Source organism: Meles meles, chromosome 10 (genome assembly GCF_922984935.1).
Source record: "Meles meles chromosome 10, mMelMel3.1 paternal haplotype, whole genome shotgun sequence".
NCBI classification, from domain to species: Eukaryota; Metazoa; Chordata; class Mammalia; order Carnivora; family Mustelidae; genus Meles; species Meles meles.
The window spans coordinates 19,593,970-19,619,221 of record NC_060075.1 but is presented as its reverse complement, the minus strand read 5'-3'; the positions used below and the strand labels follow the sequence as shown (position 1 = coordinate 19,619,221).

Below are 25,252 nucleotides of genomic sequence, written 5' to 3'. Positions count from 1 at the left end.
AAAAAAAAAAAAAAAAGATGGCATTGGCAACACGGTTTTAGGAAAACCACCCTGTTTGTGGTGTATGGGAGGGACTGGAGAAAGACGAGACCAGGGGCAGACAGTGAGAGAAACAACAGGAGTTGAAGTTGATGGCTGTCAAATGGATGGGTGGGGACAAAATAATAGAGTTGGGAAAGACTGATGCCCTAGGGTACTGACTCCTGCATGGGTACAAAGGTGAGGGAAAGTGGCCAAGGACCGTTCTGAAGTTTTAAACCCAGAGGCTGGTAAGAACAAGAAACCCCTCACAGAAAGAAGACAGAAGGAATTACCCATTTTATGGGAAAAGGATTTAGGTCTCAGAATTTAGGCTTGACTTTATCCAAGAAATGTGAGAGAAGATCAAGTGTGCTGTCACAGAGGTGGGACTGGAGCGTGGGAGGGAAGTCAGGACTAAACTGTATCATGGTCACAGAAATACATGTGAAGGCTGCTTTGTACGTTTGGAACCTGAGGACAGAAGGGAAAGAAGATCATAGAGAATGAGGACCAAAGCAAGATTTTTGGTTAAGAAGGTAGAAATAGTATGTGTTTGTCGAAAGAAGGGGAGAAGCCAATGTATAAGACTGGATAATAAAGTAAGAGGTGATATTTAGGAGGACTTTACTGACTTGGAGAAAAAGAACAGCGATGTTGAATTACCTGAGTTTTAAGGATGCTCATCAGGTAGGCCCTGATCAGTCAGTATTTTACTGTACAAGGCCAACCATTGAATTCTAGGACAAGCAGTACCTCAAAAGAATTCCTGGTTTAGTGTATCTTCATGCTTTGGTAGAAACCTATTTCTGTCAGACTGATTGGTATTAAAACCAACACTTGAATGAAGACAAGTGCCTTTATAGACATCCTTCTGTGATCTTATCAATTTGAAATTCTGTTCTGGTTTACTAGCCTTCTTTTGATCACAAATTCCCACAAACTATTAGCATCAGCTCTAGATCTACCAAGTAATTGAGTGCCAAATCTACAAAGTCATCAAGTCCCTCAGTTGAGTCGTTACTGAAGTCAAGACCCAATTTAATATTCTCCTTGCCTCTTGGGCAGTTTGGATGATGTATTAGCAGAGATGGTATTTGTCAGTATATTACAGTATCACTGTGCTGAATAATATTCTGGTAGCCTCGTAAACATATTAAGAAAAACACTGACCAATCTATTAATATGTTTTATAGTTTCCCAGCGAAATCTCCTTTGTACAGAAACTTAAATAAATCTATTTGCTGCCACCCATAGCCATTCTCATTGGGAGATTTTATACTTTCAGTAAGAGTAGAGTGTTGTGGGGATGAGCCAGGCTACAGAGTCAGCTACACCAGGGTCGAAATCCTGGTCTATTGTTCCTTAATTATAAGACCTTAGGCTAGTTTTATTTATTTTTTTCCTTAAGACCACATACATAAGTTCACAACAAAATCGAGGGCAAGGTACAGAGATTTCCCATTAATTCCTGCACCCACATACGGATATAGGCTAGTCTCTCAAACCTCTAAGTCTGTTTCCTCATCTCCAAATTATAGATAATAGCTCTGGCTTGCTAGATTGGAAGATCAAATTAGGGTCATTTTCTGAACATATCTGTTACTTAATAAATATTTAGTAACACATGTGCTCATAACAGACATAATTGGGTTTAAAACTTGGGACAGCATCATGCTCACAGTGTGGTTCATAAATGCTTTTGCTGATAACATTTAATATGGTCCTCAAAACTTTATTGAATGAATATGCAAATGAATGAATATACACCTGCAGACAGGAAGGAGCACTTACTGGAACCTGAGTCTCTGCAAAGCTTTTATTTCGGTCATGGGTAGAATTGCTTGCTTATGTCTTCTTCTTCTTCTTTTTTTTTTTAAGATTTTATTTATTTATTTGACAAAGAGAAATTACAAGTAGGCAGAGAGGCAGACAGAGAGAGAGAGGAGGAAGCAGGCTCCCTGCCAAGCAGAGAGCCTGATGCGGGACTCGATCCCAGGACCCTGAGATCATGACCTGAGCCAAAGGCAGAGGCTTAACCCACTGAGCCACCCAGGCACCTGCTTACATCTTCTGTAACACTTGATTATCCTGAAATTTTAAATGTGGCAAGTGATTACAGAAATGAGTTGATATACTTAATCCCACGTTAGATGGTCTTAGGAACCATGGTGATCTCTCTTCCAGATCTGCCACTTTCTTTCACAACAGTGGGAACTTTTTAGAACACTCGCCTTAGAAATACAACAGCTGGGGCGCCTGGATGGCTCAGTCAGTTAAGCATCGGCTTTTGATTCTGGCTTAGGTCATGATTGCAGGGTCATGAGATCAAGTTCTGTGTCAGGCTCCAAGCTCAGCCTGCTTGAGATTCTCTCCCTCTCCCCCTCCCACCCTCTCTTGCACACATATGTGCACACACCCTCTCTCTAAAATAAGTAAAAAAAAAAAAAAAAAAGGAAATATAGCAGCTGATTCGAGCCCAAGCCCTCCCCTCCTTGAGCCTGTAAAGGGGATCAATTTTATAAATAATACCCATTGGCACTTGTGATTTAAAAAGCTGTTGGTTTTCTTGCTTTGAAGCTGTCAAGATGAGCAGTGGCCCTAGAAATCATTTGTAGGTTAGCGCCTCTTAGCCTGCAGTGGCTCATGGTGCCTCTTAGCGAGTTTGTTAGAGTCACCAGAGTCCCTTGTTCCCCTTTACTATAGAGTGAGGAATGTGACGTGGTCTCCTGAGTGAGGCTCCCAGGGTTCATGCTGCAATCCCTAAACTATTTCCTTATCTGTAACCTGAGAATTCCTTTAATCAAATGTTATACTTTAAATACAAATTAGCCCCGTGCCTACAACATAGTAAGCCCTCAGTAAGTACTGCATCATTGTTGCTGACATTGCTGCAATTAGCAGTTATGAGGGTTTTTTTTTTTAAGATTTTATTTATTTATTTGACAGAGATTGACATGGCGAGAGAGGGAACACAAGCAGGGAGAGTGGGAGAGGAAGAAGCAGAGAGCCCGATAGAGGCTCGATCCCAGGACCCTGAGACCATGACCTGAGCCAAGGGCAGACGCTTAATCACTGAGCCACCCAGGTGCCCTAGTTATGAGGTTTACAAATGTTGGTTAACTCTCTTGGCGCAGTACCTGGCACATAGCGGAACCTCAAGAAAAATGTTCCCCTTTACCCCCACGTTCAAATGCCTAACATCCTATTCTCAGTTTTGGGTGTAGATGGCAAATAGATGACTTTCTGTCTATACTGAATCATTCCTTAGATCTCCAACTAGAAGTATGAATAGCTAGGTTAATATACTTCTGAATGTCAAGGATGAGGCTTTCATCATTTTAAATTGCTTTTCTTAGTAGCCCGTCATAAATGTGTGCATTAAACTGTTTATCTGATTGCACAGATGCTGTTGACTGAGTACTTGGATATGAAAAATACTCGTACGGCCTCTGAACCATCAGCTCAACTAAGTTATGCCAGCACTGGACGCGATTTTGCAGCCTTTTTTGCCAAGAAGAAACCTCAAAGGCCAAAAAATTCTCTTTTTAAGTAAGTATCTCCCTGATGGTAAGATAGCAGGCGTCAGGAGTATTTGATCCGAGTGGGATGATTGATTCTCCACTGTTTCGGCAGCCGGTGCCTCACCCAGTGGAAGCTGATTTGAAGCAATTTATAGGAAGTGAATATACTTTTTATTTTGTAGACCTTTGTTTTCTGTAAGAGGAAATGGCTGTTTTGGAATATGGTTAGTGGGCTGTCTAGGACTTTTAATAAAGATTTTGGAATTTATTTCTGTGGTGTTTTATGTAAAGTGAAGGGAAATGAAACTTGCCAATTGTTTCTGGGGACTTTTATATGAAATGAAATACATTAGCTTTTAGAGTATGTCAGATTTCGGCAGCAGGAGTAGTGGCTAACGCTGAATCTTAAGTCCTAGCAAAAGCATGAAGCCTTTTTCATGGATTGTCTCATCTACTCATTACAACCTTATGGGTCGGGGTCTTATTTTTAATCCTTTTTTTGCACACAAAAACTTGAGACCCAAGCGAGATTAAGTAACTTACGTAAATTCACATAGCTAGCAATTGGTAGAAGCGGGATTTTTAAGTCTTGGTCGATCTGTGTGTTCTTCTGAGGAGTCGGGAGATAACGGGTTAAGCAGTTGTGCCTGTAAATCTTAGCATATGAAGTGACTACAGGAGTATTATCTCTGTGTTTTGAATTCATTATTTTTGAACGGTTGAAGCTAGAGTATCTTTTATTGATTCACTTTTGAGATTTGTTTATTTCATAGATTCATAGAGTTCTTAATCATTACTGGAAGTTTCAACAGGGCGTTCATCTTGTGATCTAGAGGAGAGGAGATTGAGTGTGCCTGCATTGGAATAAAATGCATTCTGTGTATTGAATGCATTCTTTTTTTATGTTTTACTGTTTTGTTCAGAGCACAGTTGCACTAGTAGTTAAAATGCTTTAGTCCACAGGTAACATAGGCCCCCACTGGAAAGTTCTTACCTCATGCAGGAAGAAGGAACGAAGAGGAGTCTGGAATCCAACAGTGCATTATCCTCAAGGACGCAACCCTTTCATTTCATGCCTTCGGTCCCACTCCAGTATAATGGTGAAGCCAAGGAAAGGGTGTGATTCTTCTGCAAATTTTGTTTTTTTTTTTTTTTTTTTTTTTTTTTTTTTTTTTTTTTTTCCATTTTATTTATTTTTTCAGCGTAACAGTATTCATTCTTTTTGCACAACACCCAGTGCTCCATGCAAAACGTGCCCTCCCCATTACCCACCACCTGTTCCCCCAACCTCCCACCCCTGATCCTCCTAAACCCTCAGGTTGTTTCTCAGAGTCCACAGTCTCTTATGGTTCGCCTCCCCTCCCCAATGTCCATAGCCCGCTCCCCCTCTCCCAATCCCACCTCCCCCCAGCAACCCCCAGTTTGTTTTGTGAGATTAAGAGTCATTTATGGTTTGTCTCCCTCCCAATCCCATCTTGTTTCATTTTGTTTTTGAAATTAGTAGACTGTTTTTTAATACCACTTCTCAGTTTCCAGAAAAATCAAGTAGACAAGACAAAGAATTCTCTTACATCCCCCTTCCTCAGAATTTCTACTTATGTTAATATCTTGCATTCGTTCATCTGGTACGTTTGGTACAACTGATGAACTGATACTGATCATTATTAACTAAAGTGCATCATTTACCTTCTAGTTCACTCTTTGTGTTGTACGTTCTATGAGTCTTGATAAATATGTCTTGTCATATATGCACCATCACATTATCATACACAATGTTTTCATTGCCCTCAACATCCTGTTTTCCACTCATTCCTCTCTCTTGTCTCCACTCCCTGAGCCTCTGATAGTCACTATCTCTGTGGTTTATCTTTTCCAGAACGTCTTATATTGGAATCATACAGTGTGTGGACTTTTCAGACGAGCTTCTTTCACTTAGCAATATGCATTTAAGGTCTTTCGTGGCTTGATAGCTCATCTCTTTATATTGCTAAATAATATTCCATTGTGTGCATGTACCTTGGTTTTTTTCCATTCAACTGTTGAAAGACACCTTGGTGCCTTCCAGTTTCTGGCCATTGTGAAGAAGACCGCTATAAACATGCAGACACCAAACAAGGAAGGCACAAACACGTGTTTGTGTAGATATAAGTTTTCTGTTCATGTGGAGAACTACCTAAAAGAATGATTACCGAACCATATGGTAAGATTATGTTTAGCTTTGTGAGACACTGCCAAACTGTCTTACAAAATGGCTATACCATTTCAGATCTTTTTTAAAAATTAATAATTATCTCTTTATTGATCTTTTATGCCAGTGACAAAAACCCCCTGCAAGTTTCTCTCAGGTTTTGGGATCAGGTCTTACGCCCATTCCTATACCAGTCCCTGGAAGACCACAGTGATTGTCTTAAAACAGTCAGGGGTCTTCTCTGGTGATAGTTGTGAGCTGTTTGACGAGGGAGCAAAGAAGCCGAATGCCCAGATAGAATTGGTTCTCTGCAGCAAACAGGGAAGGTAGTGAAAGAGAAAACGTGGTTAACGAAGATGGCCCGAGATGCTGCCTAATCCTTGGGCTTTTGCTTCACTGGGTTGTTTGCTTGCTTGCTCTCTGTGCTTCTCTCTCTCTCTCTTTCTCTCTTTTTCTTCCTGTGGTAAATCTCGGTGTACTGCAGAAAGCGGGTTGTAAGGTGTTTAGATTTCATGCTCTCAACCATCACCCTTAACTTTCAACCTCAGGCCACGTATATATTTTTCCACATTTAGCCTATCCTGAACTTGTGGTACTGAAAAACACAATTACCGGAACTGAAGACATGAACTTAAGTCATTGTTAAACATTCACTACTACTGCATAGTAATAGAAACTCATCACCCACACCGAATTAGACCATTCTTACAGATTTACCTGCTTCTGGTCTTGGTTCTCCCATTAATGAACCATGCAAACCAGAGCAGGTCTCCTGCCGTAGTGGATCTCTGTGCCTTTGGCTATAAAATAAGGAAGTGAGACCATATCATCTCTAGGGCCTCTTTTACTGTAAAATTTTAGCAATCTGTGAGTTGTAGCAAACATACAGAGGGTTTCCTGAGTAGCAAAAATGCATCAGGTCATAAAGGGTTAAGATTTGGGTGAGCTGTAATGTTTTTATGACACCCTTGAAGGACTTTATTACTCTCTTTAATTGCCCCTAGCCAAGGTTAATTAAGTGTGTTTAAGTTCTCATTCTAGCCCATGTGCCTCTCTATTCTTGGCTCAAGAGTTCATTTCTTTTTCCCTTGCCATGTTTGATCAATAGCTGTCAGCATGCTCTCCGGAGGTCAGCGACTTCTCTCCGGCACTTGACTGGCAGGTGGCACTTTTGAAGGACCGCACACTCTGCCTTCCTTCTGGCTGCGAGGGCCCTCTCGGTTCTTGGCAGGGTGCAGAGGAGAGGATCAAGAAACCCAAGGGTCTCCCTCAGACTGATATTCATCTTCCTTGTCAAAGAATGGGGAAAAAAGGCGTAATTAAGAAAGTGGTGGCGTTCCTTTTCTGTTGCCAGAAACCGATGCCATTATCCCTGTTGCTCTTCCGTGATGTTGCTGTTTACTACTTAGCAGCAATCCTTCTCAGGAGGATTCTTCCTGTCAGCCCGTTCCTCTGACTTCGAAAAATCACAGGCCTGAAATGGAATTTCTTAACACGTCAAAGGGTTCACTGTTGCTACGGTCTTCAGTTCACCTGTTCCCTCGCCCCCTTCCCTGCTGTTTCTCTTAGGACTGATTTTTTTTTCTTTTTCTTTTTCTTTTTTTTTTTTTATTCTGGGGTTCTTGTTTTTGCCGTTAAGAAACCTCTTCGATATCAGGCGCCTGTCCTCGATGTTGCCAACCTCTGAAGCGATTCTTGGGGTGAACACACACTTTGTCCCCTGAGAGTTTAGAGAGTATTTTGTGTTGTAGGTGGCAGGTCAGAAACCGTTTAGAAATTATACTGCTTTTGAGGACTTTTAAGGAGAGACCATCGATGCCTTCCTTGTTTGGTGTCTGAAAGAGCGTTGCTCGCATGCCTTCTGTGCTAGTTCTCTGACCAGGGGAGTTCAAGAAGCAAGATGTCAGCCCTGTGGAGCCAGTATTTCTGTGGGGCCTCGTGAACCGGAGAGAAGCCCGTTAGAATGACTTCACAGGATGCCCTTATCGCATGTGCTTAGGGATCCTGGCAAGGGGTCTGGAGGCGATAGGTAAGACTTCCATCAGCTGAAATGAAGAAGGAGCAAGTGATCCAAAGACTGTTGTGGAGGGGGACATTAGCCAGGAATAGTGTTCCTAAATCAAGGTCTGCAGCAGCCTGCTTTGGCCTTTTCATGGGAGAGCCAGAATGTTTGGGGCCGGGAGCAGGAGGGAGCATCCCACAGACTGGAGCAGAGCACTTTTGGACTACGTGGCTGGACGCCGCCTGTTGGGTGACTGCCTTTTGGTTTACCCTGCGTCTCTCCACAGGTTCGAGTCGTCCTCCCATGCCATCAGCATGAGTGCCTATCTGCGAGAGCAGAGGCGGGAGCTCTACAGTCGCAGTGGAGAACTCCAAGGTAGGTGATTCAACCTCTCCGGAAAAATGAGTTTCTGGAGGAAGATCTGAAGTGTCAGGCGTGTGTGGATTTGCGGTTTGCCTTCACAGGATTCTTTCAAGATAGCAAAGGTTTAAAGACTTGATAAACTGCTTCTTCTCTTACTTCCCAGCATCTGCTATCAGGCAGCCAAAGCCATTGTCATGGCCACAGATTTTATAGACCTGCTACCGTTCAAGTGAGAACTCAGAGCTCAAGACAGGAGGTCAGTCTCTTCGTGCTTAAACCTGGCAGACACAAGTCCAGTCACAGTCTTGGGGAATGCCAGTCTTCCGTGGCCGTCGCTGTTACACTTCGTGCTTTCCGTATCTTCTAGAATGTAGCAGGAGTACCTGGGATTGAGAAAAGGGTAAATGTAGCCTCTGTCATTATATAAAAGGAAGAACGGTGTCTCTAAGTGAGATGTTGTAGTCAAGCTAGCTTTGATATACAGGATATTTGATACCCATATGTGGTTCCTAAAGAGTTGTAGCCTGTAGAAGAAAATCCTGGAGAAAATAAATCGCAAGCAAATTTTATTAAATTAAATGAAAAATCCAATAACATTTTCTTCTGTGGCAAGAAGGATGCTAATCCTGGTAAATGCAATCGATTTAGAAAGACCGATTAGAAAGGACTGATGTAGTCCTGTTAAGTGTCTGCCATTCTAGGCATCGAAGGGGATGGAGGTTGAGTAGAAGAGAAGAAAAGATAAAGCCTTAAGATGCAGCTATGCAAGTAAGGCATGAATATCAGTAAGAGTGCCTGGAAGTCAGGGCCAACAGCTAAGTGGATGATGCACATGAAAATGCTCGAGAAGGTGAGAGAAGGGAGTGATGTTTTAAATTATTTTAAAACTATGGGCTTCCTGTATAGCGGATGCATGAGAACACTTCCATTTTGGGGGATGCATTAGAGGCACTTGAAATATGTTGCAGTGAGTAGCTTACACAATGAAATATTTAGTCTTCAGGATTTATCAGGTTTCAAAACATTATGCAGCAACCAGCCAGAACTTTCTGGATTTAAAGACTACCACCCAGCCATTTCTATCTCCACCTTCATTATTAATCTAAATACCTGTAATTTTTCCAAAGATAGCTACTCTGCTCTCTCATGCCTATACAGTAATAATCCCACAGCTCATGGGTAGAGTTACCAGAACTAACAGCCTAGAAATATGTTTGAGGATATAAGGAAAAGGAAAGTAGCCTGCCCACATTTTATTTAGTAGTGGTGTTCTACATTGTTGGAAGCATGAGCTGCATGGGTGCAGGGAGTAGTTAGGATTGAAGCAAGTCGAGGAGCAAAGGCGGAAGATGACTCAGGCTCTAGCAAGCATCTGATTCGTGGCAGTGTGGGGTGGACTGGGAAGCTTGGAACAAATTGTGCTGACCGAGCCCACGTTCCTGTAGGACTGATCGTACCCAAACTGCCACTCAGGGGCTGTAGCGGATCGTTCAGGGCTAGAGTGATCCTCGCTACGCAGTATCCTTACTATAATTGTCGAGTCGACATGTAAACTTTACATTTACCTCTGTAGTTTTTCTCCACTTGGTTTGTAGGACATGCAGTTTCTTTAATGGGGACAAAGCAAGACTTTCTTTTTTCTTTTAGATCATTCCACTTTTTACTCATCAGTACACTTAATGCTTTAGAGCAGTTTTAGGCTCACAGCGAAGTGGAGTGGAGAAAGAGCAGAGGCTTCCTGCAAACCCCTGCCCTGACACACACACCGCCTCCCTTCGTACAACACCCCCGCCACAAGGAAGCCTTTTGTTTGACACGTTGAGACGAAAAGGTAGACCACATAGTTAACGGGACAATAGAGCAACCTGTCATTCATTCAGATTCAAGCATAATTATTCAACCAAGACAGATGACTGATGGTAGACTCTCTTCTCTTCCGCACTCCCAGCCATGCAGAATGGCTTTTCCACCTGTGGCCCCGGTGGTCCACGATCTCTGGAGAGACCCTGGAGCAAAGCAGTGACAATGAGAGGGTTCAGGGCCCAGATTGCCAACCCTTACTATCTAGCTCCCCATTTACTAGTTTCGTAACCTCTTTGCCTCTGTTTCCTTACCCATACATGGAGACGGAAATAACAGTACCCACCTCACGAGGTTGTTGTGAAAGCTTCGTTGAGGTAGGTGATGAGCAGTGTTTAGGAAAGTGCTGACCCAATAGGGAGTGTTAGGTCTTCCTCCTCCTCCAGCCCCCTTGTTCTCGCTCGTCCTATCACTTCAGTTTTTGTCGTCCTTCTCTTTGTCTCTTTAGCTAAATCTACTCCACTTTCCAACTTAAATTCAGTTGTCACTTAGTCTGATGACTGTCCCCCACCCCATGATCAGTGCTCACTTGTTTGAGTGTACCATGAAACTCTAAGTTCAGGAGAGAAATACCATTTTATTTTCTATCCTTAGCGCAGGGCCTGGTACGGTAAATATTCAGTAAATAGTGACTGACTCAGTGACAGAACCAGTGAGGGCAGTTGACATCACACGTGGGATAGAGAGCTCAACGCGGAGAGACAGGAAGGGCCCCGAAGGGAGAGGCGGCCACTGAGAGGCAGTATTGGCTTCAGAGGTTCGGTTAGTTGTTTTTTTTTTTGTTTTTTTTTTTAAAAGATTTTACTTGTTTATTTGAGAGAGAGAGATCACAAGTAGGCACAGAGGCAGGCAGAGAGTGAGGAAGGGAAGCAGGCTCCCCGCTGAGCAGAGAGCCCGATGCGGGACTCGATCCCAGGACCCCAGGATCATGACCTGAGCCGAAGGCAGAGGCTTTAACCTACTGAGCCACCCAGGCGCCCTCGGTTAGTTTTTAAGTTAGGGAGAAGGAGAGGTTGTGTGTAGATCAGTTTTTGTTCTCTGCAGTAGTTCTCTACGTAGCTTCATTAAGTAGGAATGTTGCCCCTGAGCTGTCTGGCCTAGAACAGCACTCTGTGTATAATGGAGAAACATGTCCAAATCCAACTACATTATGGAGAAAGTTTATTCTGTGTGGGTGGTTAATTGAAGAATCTCTGTAACTGGGAACTTTCTCATTTTTCAGAAAGTTAATTGAAATATGGAACTATATGTGTTAGTATATTTCACATACCAGTGTTCAGCAAAATAGGAGGATTTATCTCCAGTTACAAGGAAGAAAGTAGTCAGCAAACATCTCATGTTCATAATAATCATTAAAACATAATTTTAGCTGAGCTGACAGCTCACATGCATGGTGAGAGAAGAGCTCCGCTGACGAGTTTCTGTAAAAGTTTGATGGTATTTCATTGAGGAGCAGAAGTGTCTCTGATGAATGCTTTTAACAGTTCAGCAGGAAAAGGGGAAAATCACACCTATTTTCCATTAGAAAACCAGCCAGTCTTTTTCAGTTACTCTATTCATCTGACTTGTCCGTGGACTGTTGTGAGATCAGCATTTCAGTTTATCCTTGAAAAGGTATAATCGAAAATAGTTCAGTCCAGTCCCGAGGGGCCGGCAGAAGACTTTGTCTCTCCTCTCACCGCCACAGAGCTGCAGCCTTCGCTTTCTAGTAGTTTGGTTCAGGGGTCAACTTTTCCTTCTGTGGCAAAGAAAATCCACCAGAAAGGCCATCAAAGTCACATTAGAGAGGTCACATTTTATAAAAGTTAAGTCTCTCCCAACATTTTCAATTCATCACACAATTAAAAATGTTACTCAACAACACACAAGGGGAGCAAAGAACGTAGAAATGAGATTTCTTTGGTATCATCAACCCATCTCACTTGGCTCCGTTCAGGTGCAGACGGTTCATTAGCTAGGGTGCTGTTGGCAGTTGGGCCGAGGAGGTGGGATGCTCTTTCAAAGTGTGCAAGAGAACAGGTGGAAATCGAACTTGTGTGTCTCCGTTAATCAGAGATGTCCTGTTGCTTTGAGCCTCTCCACTGCTTCACTGTGTGGCTTAGGCAGTCATGCTATAGGTTAGAAAGGTAATAGTTTTAATGAACATTTAGCTTGAATATGGCTTCTCACGTTTAACACGGGCTTCTTTCGGGGAATAAGGTAACTGATGAACACTATCTCATGAGCATTTTTTTTCTTTTTTTTTAATTCTTGAGTTGGAAGATTTACTTCTTTTTTTTTTTTTTTTTAATGACGTTATTTATTTATGTGACAGACAGATCACAAGTAGGCAGAGAGAGCAGACTCGCCGCTGAGCAGAGAGCCCGATGCGGGGCTTGATCCCAGGAACCTGAGACGATGACCTGAGCCGAAAGCAGAGGCTTTAACCCACTGAGCCACCCAGAAACCCCTCTCATGAGTATTTTTTATTAAAAAAGACCTCAAGATACTGGTATTAATCACCAAATAAGACCAAAATAAGCTCTTAGTTTACTCGGTCCCACTGTGCCATGGTTTTCTCATTTGACTATGCAGTTAAAACTCTGGAAAAAGCAGAATAGCTGTAATTGATTTAAATTAAAATGGTGCTTTAAAAAATTCAACATCGTGGAATTGGGAGAACTGCACCCACTTCTTTATCTCTTGTTTTCTTGGTCCCTCCAGTCTTACTGTTCCTCTGAGTTGGCTCCTCTCAAGGTCGCCAGCGATCCCCATCTTGGCGGATTCAGTGTTTGCTTCCCTGTGTTCATCTCACTCGATCTTCCGGCCAGCCATGTTCCTTTTTCCCTCCACATGTTGGAGTGTCTCAAGGTTTGGTGCTGGGACCTTACCTGTGCTCACTCTCTAGACTCCTTCCGATATGTCAGCCCAGATTGAGATTTGCTTAGTGCCTAGGTTCAAGTGACTTCCGGATTGGGTCTCCTGCCCAAATCTGGTTATTGTTTCCTGACCTCTTCTAGCATCTTACCCACTCCCTACCACCATCCTATCATTCTTTCTCACATTTTTAAAAAATTTTCCGCGTAATACTTAATTTCTGTATATCTTTTTCACTTGGTAAGTTTCTGCACTTGCCTCTGAAGTCTTACTTATTAGTGCATTCCAGTGCCTGGGACAATGTTTGGCTTGAATTAAGCACTAAAACGTATAGGAGGGAGGAGGCTCTGTCCTCAGTATCTCCTTGTTTGTAGGCACAGGCCTACTTACATGAGAAAGCCTAGTGGGAGGCTTAATAAACAGAGTAGGAGTCCTGTGATTTGTCTCCTTCATTCATTTTTAAGATAATAAAACTCACGAATGGCTAGAGCACAGTAATTGTCAGTGATCCAAGTAGAAATGTATTACTCAGTTTTGCTTACAGTTTCTTTTCTGTCTTGGGGCTACTTAGTACTTCTGTTTGTACTCAATAATATTACCTTTAGAGTGCTATTTTTATTCCCATTAGTCTAATGAGTGGCATTTCTGTAGCCCTGACATTAAAATATTCTGTAAAGCTCCAACCACTTGAGAATTGACTTCTCTAAGAGGATTTGCTTTACATGGTAAATATGGAAGCACTGGCATCAGGGAAAACTGGGCTCTTTACTGACTGACCTGAATTTTCTGAGTTTTTCTCTCTAATGGATAGTTGGTGACTGGGCTTGTGAATACCTAATGATATCATATGTAATTAATCTGTTTGGAGGTACCTTGCCTTAAGGTAGGGTGATATTTGAAATACATTAGCCGTGAGCTGATTATCCTTTTTTACAAAAGGATTTATAATAGAAGTCTCTCAAATAGCAAGCTTTTCTGTAATGGAGCAGTTAAAGCAAGATTCCATTTATGCACACACTTTCAGGGACATTTTGGCTGAAGTGAGGTACAGCAATTTTATACTCATCCCGCACATTTGTTCCACAGCCTTAAACATAAGAAGCACTTGTAAAGCTTTATATCTTGAAATACAATTAGAAAATTCTTTGTAGTCTTAAATTTTGCGTAATGACTTTGTTAATAACTATGTAGCAATATGCAGGGGACGTGAAAAAATACATTTTTTCTTCTTAAAATTGCATATAATTATTTCAAGATAACCTTAATCTTTCATAGTTATCTCTCTGCTTTAGGTTCTAACATAATAAAAATTGATTCCCTTCCTTTTATGTATTTATGTTCTTGCTTTTTAAAAAGACTGATCCTAACTTGCTCCTATGTAAGATTTGTCTTATAATGAAATTATAATAGAATTTTTATAAATGCTAATTTCTTTATATGTTCCCAAGAAGTAGCAAGTAATAAATATGTTTTCCTCAGGTCATGAATAGACTAATGCATTATTTAAAATCATTTAGGAAATAAAAGTATTTTTGTGCTGAGATTGTTTCTGACTCTATCACTCTTTGCCATAATCGTTGCAATGTAGATATTCATTTTATTTAAAAATGTTCTTTGTTTCTGGGTTTAATTTATGACATGGGTTTGTTTTCTGAAGAGTTCTAGTTCATACAAAGTCCTGTTGGACAAACCATTGGTATCCGAGCCATGTGGAGGAGCCTGGAAGTTATGGGATGGACAATGGCTCCTGAGAGTGCGAAACAGCTGTCACGAAGCCTTAGTAAAGCCTGTGAACCTCATTCTTGAAAAATGATCCTTGGTCATCGTGCAGAACTAGTTGATGACCTATAAGGGCTTATTTTTTTTTTTCACTTTTTTAAAATTTCTTTTCAGCATAACAGTATTCATTGTTTTTGCACCACACCCAGTGCTTCATGCAATACGTGCCCTCCCTCTTACCCACCACCTGGTTCCCCAACCTCCCACCCCCCGCCCCTTCAAAACCCTCAGGTTGTTTTTCAGAGTCCATAGTCTCTCATGGTTCATCTCCCCTTCGAATTTCCCTCAACTCCCTTCTCCTCTCCATCTCCCCATGTTCTCCATGTTCTTTGTTATGCTCCACAAATAAGTGAAACCATATGATACTTGACTCTCTCTGCTTGACTTATTTCACTCAGCATAATCTCTTCCAGTCCCGTCCATATTGCTACAAAAGTTGGGTATTCATCCTTTCTGATGGAGGCATAATACTCCATAATGTATATGGACCACATCTTCCTTATCCATTCGTCCGTCAAAGGGCATCTTGGTTCTTTCCACAGTTTGGCGACCGTGGCCATTGCTGCTATAAAATTGGGGTACAGATGGCCCTTCTTTTCACTACTTCTGTATCTTTGGGGTAAATACCCAGTAGTGCAATTGCAGGGTCATAGGGAAGCTCTATTTTTAATTTCTTGAGGAATCTCCACACTGTTCTCCAAAGTGGCTGCACCAACTTGCATTCCCACCAACAGTGTAAGAGGGTTCCCCTTTCTCCACATCCTCTCCAACACACGTTGTTTCCTGTCTTGCTAATTTTGGCCATTCTAACTGGTGTAAGGTGATATCTCAATGTGGTTTTAATTTAAATCTCTCTGATGGCTAGTGATGATGAGCATTTTTTCATGAGTCTGATAGCCTTTTGTATGTCTTCATTGGAGAACTGTCTGTTCATATCTTCTGCCCATTTTTTGATATGATTATCTCTTTTGTGTGTGTTGAGTTTGAGGAGTTCTTTATAGATCCTGGATATCAACCTTTTGTCTGTACTGTCATTTGCAAATATCTTCTCCCATTCCATGGGTTGCCTCTTTGTTTCGTTGACTGTTTCCTTTAAAAATGTTCTTTGTTTCTGGGTTTAATTTATGACATGGGTTTGTTTTCTGAAGAATTCTAGTTCATACAAAGTCCTGTTGGACAAACCATTGGTATCCGAGCCATGTGGAGGAGCCTGGAAGTTATGGGATGGACAATGGGTCCTGAGAGTGCGAAACAGCTGTCACGAAGCTGTGCAGAAGCTTTTGATCTTGATGAAGTCCCAAAAGTTCATTTTTGCTTTTCTTTCCTTTGCCTTTGGAGACATATCTTGAAAGAAGTTGCTGTGGCTGATATCGAAGAGGTGACTGCCTATGTTCTCCTCTAGGATTCTGATGGATTCCTGTCTCACGTTGAGGTCTTTTATCCATTTTGAGTTTATCTTTGTGTACGGTGTAAGAGAATGGTCGAGTTTCATTCTTCTACACATAGCTGTCCAGCTTTCCCAGCACCATTTATTGAAGAGACTGTCTTTTTTCCACTGTATATTTTTTCCTGTTTTGTTGAAGATTATTATTAGAGTTGAGGGTCCATATCTGGGCTCTCTACTCTGTTCCACTGGTCTATGTGTCTGTTTTTATGCCAGTACCATGCTCTTTTGGTGATCACAGCTTTGTAGTAAAGCTTGGAATCGGGTAACGTGATGCCGCCAGTTTTGTTTCTGTTTTTCAACATTTCCTTAGCAATTTGGGGTCTCTTCTGATTCCATACAAATTTTAGGAGTATTTGCTCCAGCTCTTTGAAAAATACTGGTGGAATTTTCATCGGAGTGGCATTAAAAGTTTAGATTGCTCTAGGCAGTATAGACATTTTAGCAATGTTTATTCTTCCGATCCAAGAGCATGGGATGGTCTTCCATCTTTTTGTGTCTTCTTCAGTTTCTTTCATGAGTGTTCTGTAGTTCCTCGAGTACAGATCCTTTACCTCTTTGGTTAGGTTTATTCCCAGGTATCTTTTTTTTTTTTTTTTTTTTTTTTGTTTATTTACAGCATAACAGTGTTCATTGTTTTGGCATCACACCCAGTGCTCCATGCAGTACGTGCCCTCCCTATTACCCACCACCTGGTTCCTCAACCTCCCACCCCCCCCCCACCACCCCCCTGCCTCCCCTTCATAACCGTCTGGTTGTTTTTCAGAGTCCATAGTTTCTCATGGTTCATCTCCCCTTCCAGTTTCCCTCAACTCCCTCTCCTCTCCATCTCCCCATGTCCTCCATGTTATTTGTTATGCTCCACAAATAAGTGAGACCATATGATACTTGACTCTCTCTGCTTGACTTATTTCGCTCAGCATAATTTCTTCCAGTCCCGTCCATGTTGCTACAAAAGTTGGGTATTCATCCTTTCTGATGGAGGCATAATACTCCATTGTGTATATGGACCACATCTTCCTTATCCATTCATCCGTTGAAGGGCATCTTGGTTCTTTCCACAGTTTGGCGACCGTAGCCATTGCTGCAATAAACATTGGGGTACAAATGGCCCTTCTTTTCACTACATCTGTATCTTTGGGGTAAATACCCAGCAGTGCGATTGCAGGGTCATAGGGAAGCTCTATTTTTAATTTCTTCAGGAATCTCCACACTGTTCTCCAAAGTGGCTGCACTAACTTGCATTCCCACCAACAGTGTAAGAGGGTTCCCCTTTCTCCACATCCTCTCCAACACACGTTGTTTCCTGTCTTGCTAATTTTGGCCATTCTAACTGGTGTTAGGTGGTATCTCAATGTTGTTTTAATTTGAATCTCCCTGATGGCTAGTGATGATGAACATTTTTTCATGTGTCTGATAGCCATTTGTATGTCTTCATTGGAGAAGTGTCTGTTCATATCTTCTGCCCATTTTTTGATATGATTATCTGTTTTGTGTGTGTTGAGTTTGAGGAGTTCTTTATAGATCCTGGATATCAACCTTTTGTCTGTACTGTCATTTGCAAATATCTTCTCCCATTCCGTGGGTTGCCTCTTTGTTTTGTTGACTGTTTCCTTTGCTGTGCAGAAGCTTTTGATCTTGATGAAGTCCCAAAAGTTCATTTTTGCTTTTGTTTCCTTGGCCTTTGGAGACATATCTTGAAAGAAGTTGCTGTGGCTGATATCGAAGAGGTGACTGCCTATGTTCTCCTCTAGGATTCTGATAGATTCCTATCTCACGTTGAGGTCTTTTATCCATTTCGAGTTTATCTTTGTGTACGGTGTAAGAGAATGGTCGAGTTTCATTCTTCTACATATCGCTGTCCAGTTTTCCCAGCACCATTTATTGAAGAGACTGTCTTTTTTCCATTGAATATTTTTTCCTGTTTTGTCGAAGATTATTTCACCATAGAGTTGAGGGTCCATATCTGGGCTCTCCACTCTGTTCCACTGGTCTATGTGTCTGTTTTTATGCCAGTACCACACTGTCTTGGTGATCACAGCTTTGTAGTAAAGCTTGAAATCGGGTAACGTGATGCCGCCAGTTTTGTTTTTGTTTTTCAACATTTCCTTAGCAATTCGGGGTCTCTTCTGGCTCCATACAAATTTTAGGATTATTTGCTCCAGCTCTTTGAAAAATATCGGTGGAATTTTGATCGGAATGGCATTAAAAGTATAGATTGCTCTAGGCAGTATAGACATTTTAACAATGTTTATTCTTCCAATCCAAGAGCATGGAACAGTCTTCCATCTTTTTGTGTCTTCTTCAATTTCTTTCATGAGTGTTCTGTAGTTCCTCGAGTACAGGTCCTTTACTTCTTTGGTTAGGTTTATGCCCAGGTATCTTATGGTTCTTGGTGCTATAGTAAATGGAATCGATTCTCTAATTTCCCTTTTTGTATTTTCATTGTTGGTGTATAAGAAAGCCACTGATTTCTGTACATTGACTTTGTATCCTGCCACGTTACTGAATTGCTGTATGAGTTCTAGTAGTTTGGAGGTGGAGTCTTTGGGGTTTTCCATATAAAGAATCATGTCATCTGCGAAGAGAGAGAGTTTGACTTCTTCATTGCCAATTTGGATACCTTTTATTTCTCTTTGTTGTCTGATTGCCGTTGCTAGGACTTCTATGTTGAACAAGAGTGGTGAGAGTGGGCATCCTTGTCGTGTTCCTGATCTCAACGGGAAGGCTGCAAGCTTTTTCCCATTGATGATATTTGCTGTGGGTCTTTCATAGATAGATTTTAGGAAGTTCAGGAATGTTCCCTCTATCCCTATACTTTGAAGCGTTTCAATCAGGAACGGATGCTGGGTTTTGTCAAATGCTTTTTCTGCATCAATTGAGAGGACCATGTGGTTCTTCTCTCTTCTCTTATTGATTTGTTCTATCACATTGATTGATTTGCGAATGTTGAACCATCCTTGTAACCCAGGGATGAATCCCACCTGGTCATGGTGGATAATCTTTTTAATGTGCTACTGGATCCTGTTTGCTAGGATCTTGTTGAGAATCTTAGCATCCGTATTCATCAGTGATATTGGTCTGAAATTTCCATTTTTGGTAGGGTCTTTGCCTGGTTTGGGATCAGGGTAATGCTGGCTTCATAAAAAGAGTCTGGAAGTTTTCCTTCTGCTTCAATTTTTTGAAACAGCTTCAGGAGAATTAGTGTTATTTCTTCTTTGAAAGTTTGGTAGAATTCCCCAGGGAATCCGTCAGGTCCTGGGCTCTTGTTTTTTGGGAGGTTTTTGATCACTGCTTCAATCTCGTTACTAGATATTGGTCTATTCAGGTTGTCAGTTCCTTCCTGGTTCAATTTTGGGAGTTTATAGTTTTCCAGGAATGCATCCATTTCATCTAGGTTGCTTAGCTTATTGGTGTATAACTGTTGGTAATAATTTCTGATGATTGTTTCTATTTCCTTGGTGTTAGCTGTGATCTCTCCCTTTTCATTCATAATTTTATTAATTTGGGCTTTCTTTTCTTTTGGATTAGTGTGGCCAATGGTTTATCGATCTTATTGATTCTTTCAAAAAACCAGCTTCTAGTTTCATTGATACGTTCTACTATATCTCCGGTTTCTACCTCATTGATCTCTGCTCTAATCTTGATTATTTCCCTTCTTGTGTGTGGAGTTGGTTTGATTTGTTGTTGATTCTCCTTTTCTTTAAGGTGTAGAGACAGCTGGTGCATTCTGGATTTTTCCATTTTTTTGAGGGAGGCTTGGATGGCTATGTATTTCCCCCTTAGAACCGCCTTTGCTGTATCCCAGAGGTTTTGGATCCAAATGTCTTCATTCTCATTGGTTTCCATGAATTGTTTAAGTTCTCCTTTGATCTCCCGGTTGATCCAAGCATTCTTAAGCAAGGTGGTCTTTAGCTTCCAGGTGTCTGTGTTCCTTCCGAACTTTTCCTTGTGATTGAGCTCCAGTTTCAAAGCATTGTGATCTGAGAATATGCAGAGAATAATGTCAGTCTTTTGGTATCGGTTGAGTCCTGCTTTGTGACCGAGTATGTGGTCTATTCTGGAGAAGGTTCCCTGTGCACTTGAGAAGAATGAGTATTCTGTTGTTTTAGGGTGGAATGTTCTGTATATGTCTATGAGGTCCATCTGGTCCAATGTTTCATTCAATGCTCTTATTTCTTTATTGATTTTCTGCTTCGATGATCTATTACTGAGAGAGGCATGTTAAGATCTCCTACTATTAATGTATTCATATCAATGTGACTCTTTATCTTGATTAATAGTTTTCTTATATAATTGGCTGCTCCCATATTGGGGGCGTAGATATTTACAATTGTTAGATCATCTTGGTGGATAGTCCCTTTAAGAATTATGTAGTGTCCTTCTGCATCTCTGATTAAAGTCTTCAGTTTAAAATCTAATTTATCTGATATGAGAATCGCTACCCCGGCCTTCTTTTGAGGCCCATTGGCATGAAAGATGCTTTTCCATTCCTTCACTTTCAGTCTGGGTGTATCTTTAGGTTCAAAATGGGTCTCTTGTAGACAACATATGGATGGGTCCTGTCGTTTTATCCAGTCTGCAACCCTGAGTCGTTTTATCGGCGCATTTAAGCCATTCACATTGAGAGTGATTATTGATACATACGTTTTTATTGACATCGTGTTACCTTTGAAGTTTTTCTGTCTGTAGATTGTCTCTATATTTCTGTTTAATGATATACTTAGGATTTTTTCTCTCTTATAGAACCCCCCTTAATATTTCCTGCAGTGTCGGCTTGGTGGTTGCATAGTCTTTTAAGCCTTGCCGGTCTTGGAAACTCCTTATCTCTACATCCATTTTGAATGTCAGTCTTGCTGGATAAAGTTTTCTTGGCTGCATGTTCTTCTCATTTAGTGCCCTGAATATACTTTGCCAGCCCTTCCTGGCTTGCCAGGTGTTTGTGGACAGGTGTATCTAATTATCTAGACTAGATTATCTAATGGGCTTTCCTCTGTATGTAAGGAGCTTCTTTGTCCTAGCTGCTTTCAAGAGGGTCTGCCTACAGTTATAATTCTTCATTCTTACTATCAGGTGTCGCGAGGACTTTCGAGAATCTATAATCTTGGGGGAAAACCGTTCTGCCTCTAGTACATGAACGCTGTTTCCATTCGTGAGATTGGGAAAATTTTCATAGACAACTTGTTCCACTATATCTTCTAGACTTCTTTCTTTCTCCTCCCCTTCAGGGATTCCAATAATTCTGACATTGGAATGTTTCATGGCATCATTTATTTCCCTGATTCTGTTTTCGTGGCTTCTGAGCTGTTTGTTCCAGGCTTCTTCCTGATCCTTTCTCTCTATCTGTTTGTCCTCCAGATCACTAATTCTATCTTCTGTCTCAGTTACCCTAGTAAAAGGGCTTATTTTTTAAGAATGCTTTGTCCTATGTACTCATTCACCCATGCAGGTGTGGGAAAAGAGTGAATACTGTTAAATGAGATATGTATTTGAGATTAAAGTGATACATAGGCATTTCTCTTTATATAGTACTGGAGTTAAAAGCTTTTTTTTTAAATAAAAAATATGAAAAAGTGACAAATTTCTAACTTGTTTCAGGAAAATTTTAAAGTTAGCTTCTGTCTTATTTTTTTATCATTTGGCTCATTAACTTTTTAATTAATGTAAAATAACAGCTTTGTTCATTTTCTTAGATTTTCTTTAAGACTGTACGAAATTATATTTTTGCCAAATTTAGTAGTTTATATGATGCAGCTAATTTTGACTTGAGCTATTTTAGAAAATAGAGAAGACCAAAAACATTCATGGTATATAGTGGGGAAGTAAGTTTTAGACTAATGAGAATGCCAAAGAACAACTTGATCATTGTCCCAATAAGACACAATTCTAGTTTTATGTTTTCAGAATGAAGCATGAGTCCTTTCAGGAGTATTAATTATTAGAAATGCTTATCTGAAGTGATTTGTTATCATAATTCAGAAGAAATTGACATCTGCATGCATGTAGTATGAGGTCTAGGAAAGAAAATAGTAGATTTTAATGGTAGCAGGTACCTTGGAGCTCATAATCTGGTACTTTTTTTTAAAGATTTTATTTATTTAAGAGAGAGAGAGAACGAGGTGGGGGGAAGGGCAGAAGGAGAAGCAAACTCCCTGCTGAGTGGGGAGCCATACTTGGGGCTCTATCCCAGGATCGTGAGATCATGACCCGAGCTGAAGGCACAGGCTGAACCAACTGAGCCATGCAGATGCCCCTAATCTAGTACTTTTCAAATTCGTTATTTTAGTCCTGGAACCTGTTTTCTGTATGTTTTATTTCGGTGTTGAATGTAGAAAGCAGACTGAGGGGGAGGTGACTTGACTAAATGGGGTCTGGGACTCTAGAGCCCCCTACCCAGACCCCGTTCCATCTGCTCCTCTCTTCTGCGGAGCACCCAAGGCACCAGTGCAAAACTGAAGACTCCCAGAATCAGCATGCTATACAAAGGGAAACTGATAAGGAGACAGATGACATTATAGATGTGTAGGGATGGGACAGGTGAGTCAATAATGGGTGGTCAGACAATTGATTAACCATAAACAAACTAACAAAAAAGTTGAATTTGAAACTCATCAGTTAGGAAAATAAATTTTGGGTGCGTGGAGAACTGAAATGTGGAAAGCAAAACCGACTGACCCTTGAGTTCCTAGTAGCATTGTTTGAATAACAAAAACCTGGAATTAACTCAAATACCATAGACAGGAGAATGGATTTATCAGTCTTGGCCTAGCCATGCAGTAGAATACTATGTAGCAATGAAAATAAATGAACTGTCCCGTATATTAACTTGGTTTAATCTCAAAAGCAATCACAAAAGACTATAGATATAGTTGAATCCCATCTGCATGAAGGTCAGAAGCAGTCAGGACTGAATAATATCGTGAGGCATATATCCTTGTGTGATGACAATGTGAAGAAGGTAAGGGAGGGAGCCTGAACATAAAACTCAGGGAAAAGGCCACCTAACTAATTAGAGAGGAGCATAGGCTTCAAGGATAATAGTACTGTTCTATTTCTTAAGCTAAGTGATGGAGACACTGTTGTATTTTTTTAAACTGTACTTAGTGTCCTATACATTCAGATACCACACATTTCATAAAAAGTACAAATACAATAATTTGTACAAGGCCTCTTAAGTCTCCAGAGACACAACCACCTGTAGTGTAATGTTCCTGTAGGAAAGTCTTCAGGAAACTTGGAGTGTTCTGGGAGAGCTAGATTGGTTCATGGCCTGCCCAGTCCACTGCAATGGCAGGTCCATGCCACAGCCATGATTGCTACTGAACTTCCGCTGTCCCTCAGATAGCTCATGAGAAGACAGCTCCAGGAGCAGGAGTGAGTGCTCCCTGCCAACTTCCCCAGCCTCATCTAACCCGTCAGAACCCGGTCCTAGTCAGAACTAGGTTCAGCTAGTCTACTTTTGTGTCCTGTGTTTTCTAGACTTTCTATTTATTTATCACATATGTACAGATTTATTACCTGTATTTGTCCTGGGCAGGGCCTTTAGGTTACAGTAATGAACAGAACCAAGTTTTGCCCTGGAAGGTCCAAAGAACAGAAAAGGACCATGACCATGTCTCAGAGACTGGCACTTGTCCCCCAGCATTTGTTCTGTCTCTCCTCCACATGAAGAGAGTCCTGATTTTTAGCCATACACATAGCCACCCCAAATAGAAACATTTCTAAGCCTTCTGTGCAGCCAGCCATGAACATGTAATTTAATTCTAACCAATAGAATGTACATGAAAGTGATGTGTATAACTATAACTGGGTCTCATATTTACAGGGAAGGAAGAGGCTGTCCCTTTATTCACAGCCCAGTGTGCATGAACGTTTTCTGACGCACACTATGAATGACCTGTGGTGGCGAGCCATCTTAGGCCATGCGGATGAGGCGGTAGAGCAATGAGATAGAAGCAGCTCGAGTTAGAGACTGTGCAGCATCAGGCCTCTGATAACCAGAGCCATTGTACCATCCCAGACTTCTCCCTGAGACAAGAATAAACGGTCCTGTTTAAGTCCGTGGTATTTTGGTTCTCTCCTACTTGCAGCCCTGCTTATATCCTGATTAATTTTTTAAAAGATTTTATTTATTTATTTGTCAGAGAGAGAGAGAGAGAGAGAGCACAAGCAGGGAGAATAGCAGGCAGGGGGAGAAGCAGGCTCCCTGCCAAGCAAGGAGCCTGATGTGGGACTTGATCCCAGGACCCTGGGATCATGACCTGAGCCGAAGGCAGTGCTTAATGGCTGAGCCACCCACATGTTCCTATTCTGATTGAGTCAACATGCAGACATGTGATCACAGCACTGTGTTACACATTATGATGGAACTATGTAGATCTGTAACAGATCTGTACACAATGCTGGGAAGGCAGGGAGGCTTTCATAAGTATTTAAGTTTCAGGCTGCTTATAAAAGATGAAGAGAAGCTTTGCAGATTAAAAAAAGGGGTGGGCATTTCAGGCAAAAGACATGGCAGGAATAAATGTATGGAAGTGTGAGCATATAGGCTTTTCTCGTTTCATACCATGAGTTAGAAGGATATAACTTGAAGTAAAAAAAAAAAAGAGAGAGAGAGAGAAAACACTGAAGTGGTGGGGGGCAGGGGGAGAGGAGAAAAAGTTTCAAGCAGACTCTGACTGAGCATGGAGCCTGACATGGGGCTCAATCCCATGACCTGGAGATCATGACCTGAGCCAAAACCAAGAGTCAGACACTCAACTGCGCCCACCCAGGCGTCCCTAACTTTTTCTATTAAGGAAATCAGTTTATGTATACAGACTGCTACTGATTATCATTTGTAAGGGGGACACCAAATCTTTGAGGATGGCTTGGGCCATTGTTCATGGTAGCAAGAGGTTAAGAATTGATAGAACCAGTGGTGTCTTGGTGATGATAAAGTAAAAATCTTGTTACACCTGAGTACAAGCTAAATGTGATCACCTACTAGATTTTCTGAGGGGTGTTCCAATGGTAAGGCTGTGCCCCTTTAGTAAAATTTTTGGAGGAAACACAGCTGTTTTAAATGCAACTATTGTAGCGTCTTAGGCTGTGCAAGATAGATTTGGCTGGAGATACTGGCAAGGGTGGGATCGTGAAGGACCAGCCTAACCTATCTCCAGAGTACCTTGCTCAGCTTGGCCTGCAAATGGCAGCTTGGTTGTGTATGGAGATCAACG

The 25,252-nt window shown here is 41.3% G+C and overlaps 1 protein-coding gene across 1 annotated transcript in view; it reads left to right on the top strand.

The window, feature by feature from the left end:
- EXOC4 (exocyst complex component 4) overlaps positions 1–25,252 on the top strand; it is a 740,765-nt gene that overhangs the window by 194,325 nt on the left and 521,188 nt on the right. The window contains exons 8-9 of the mRNA XM_046020865.1: positions 3,425–3,570; positions 8,019–8,107. Of these exons, the coding sequence (XP_045876821.1) occupies positions 3,425–3,570; positions 8,019–8,107 (235 nt within the window). The remainder of the gene's footprint in view (positions 1–3,424; positions 3,571–8,018; positions 8,108–25,252) is intronic.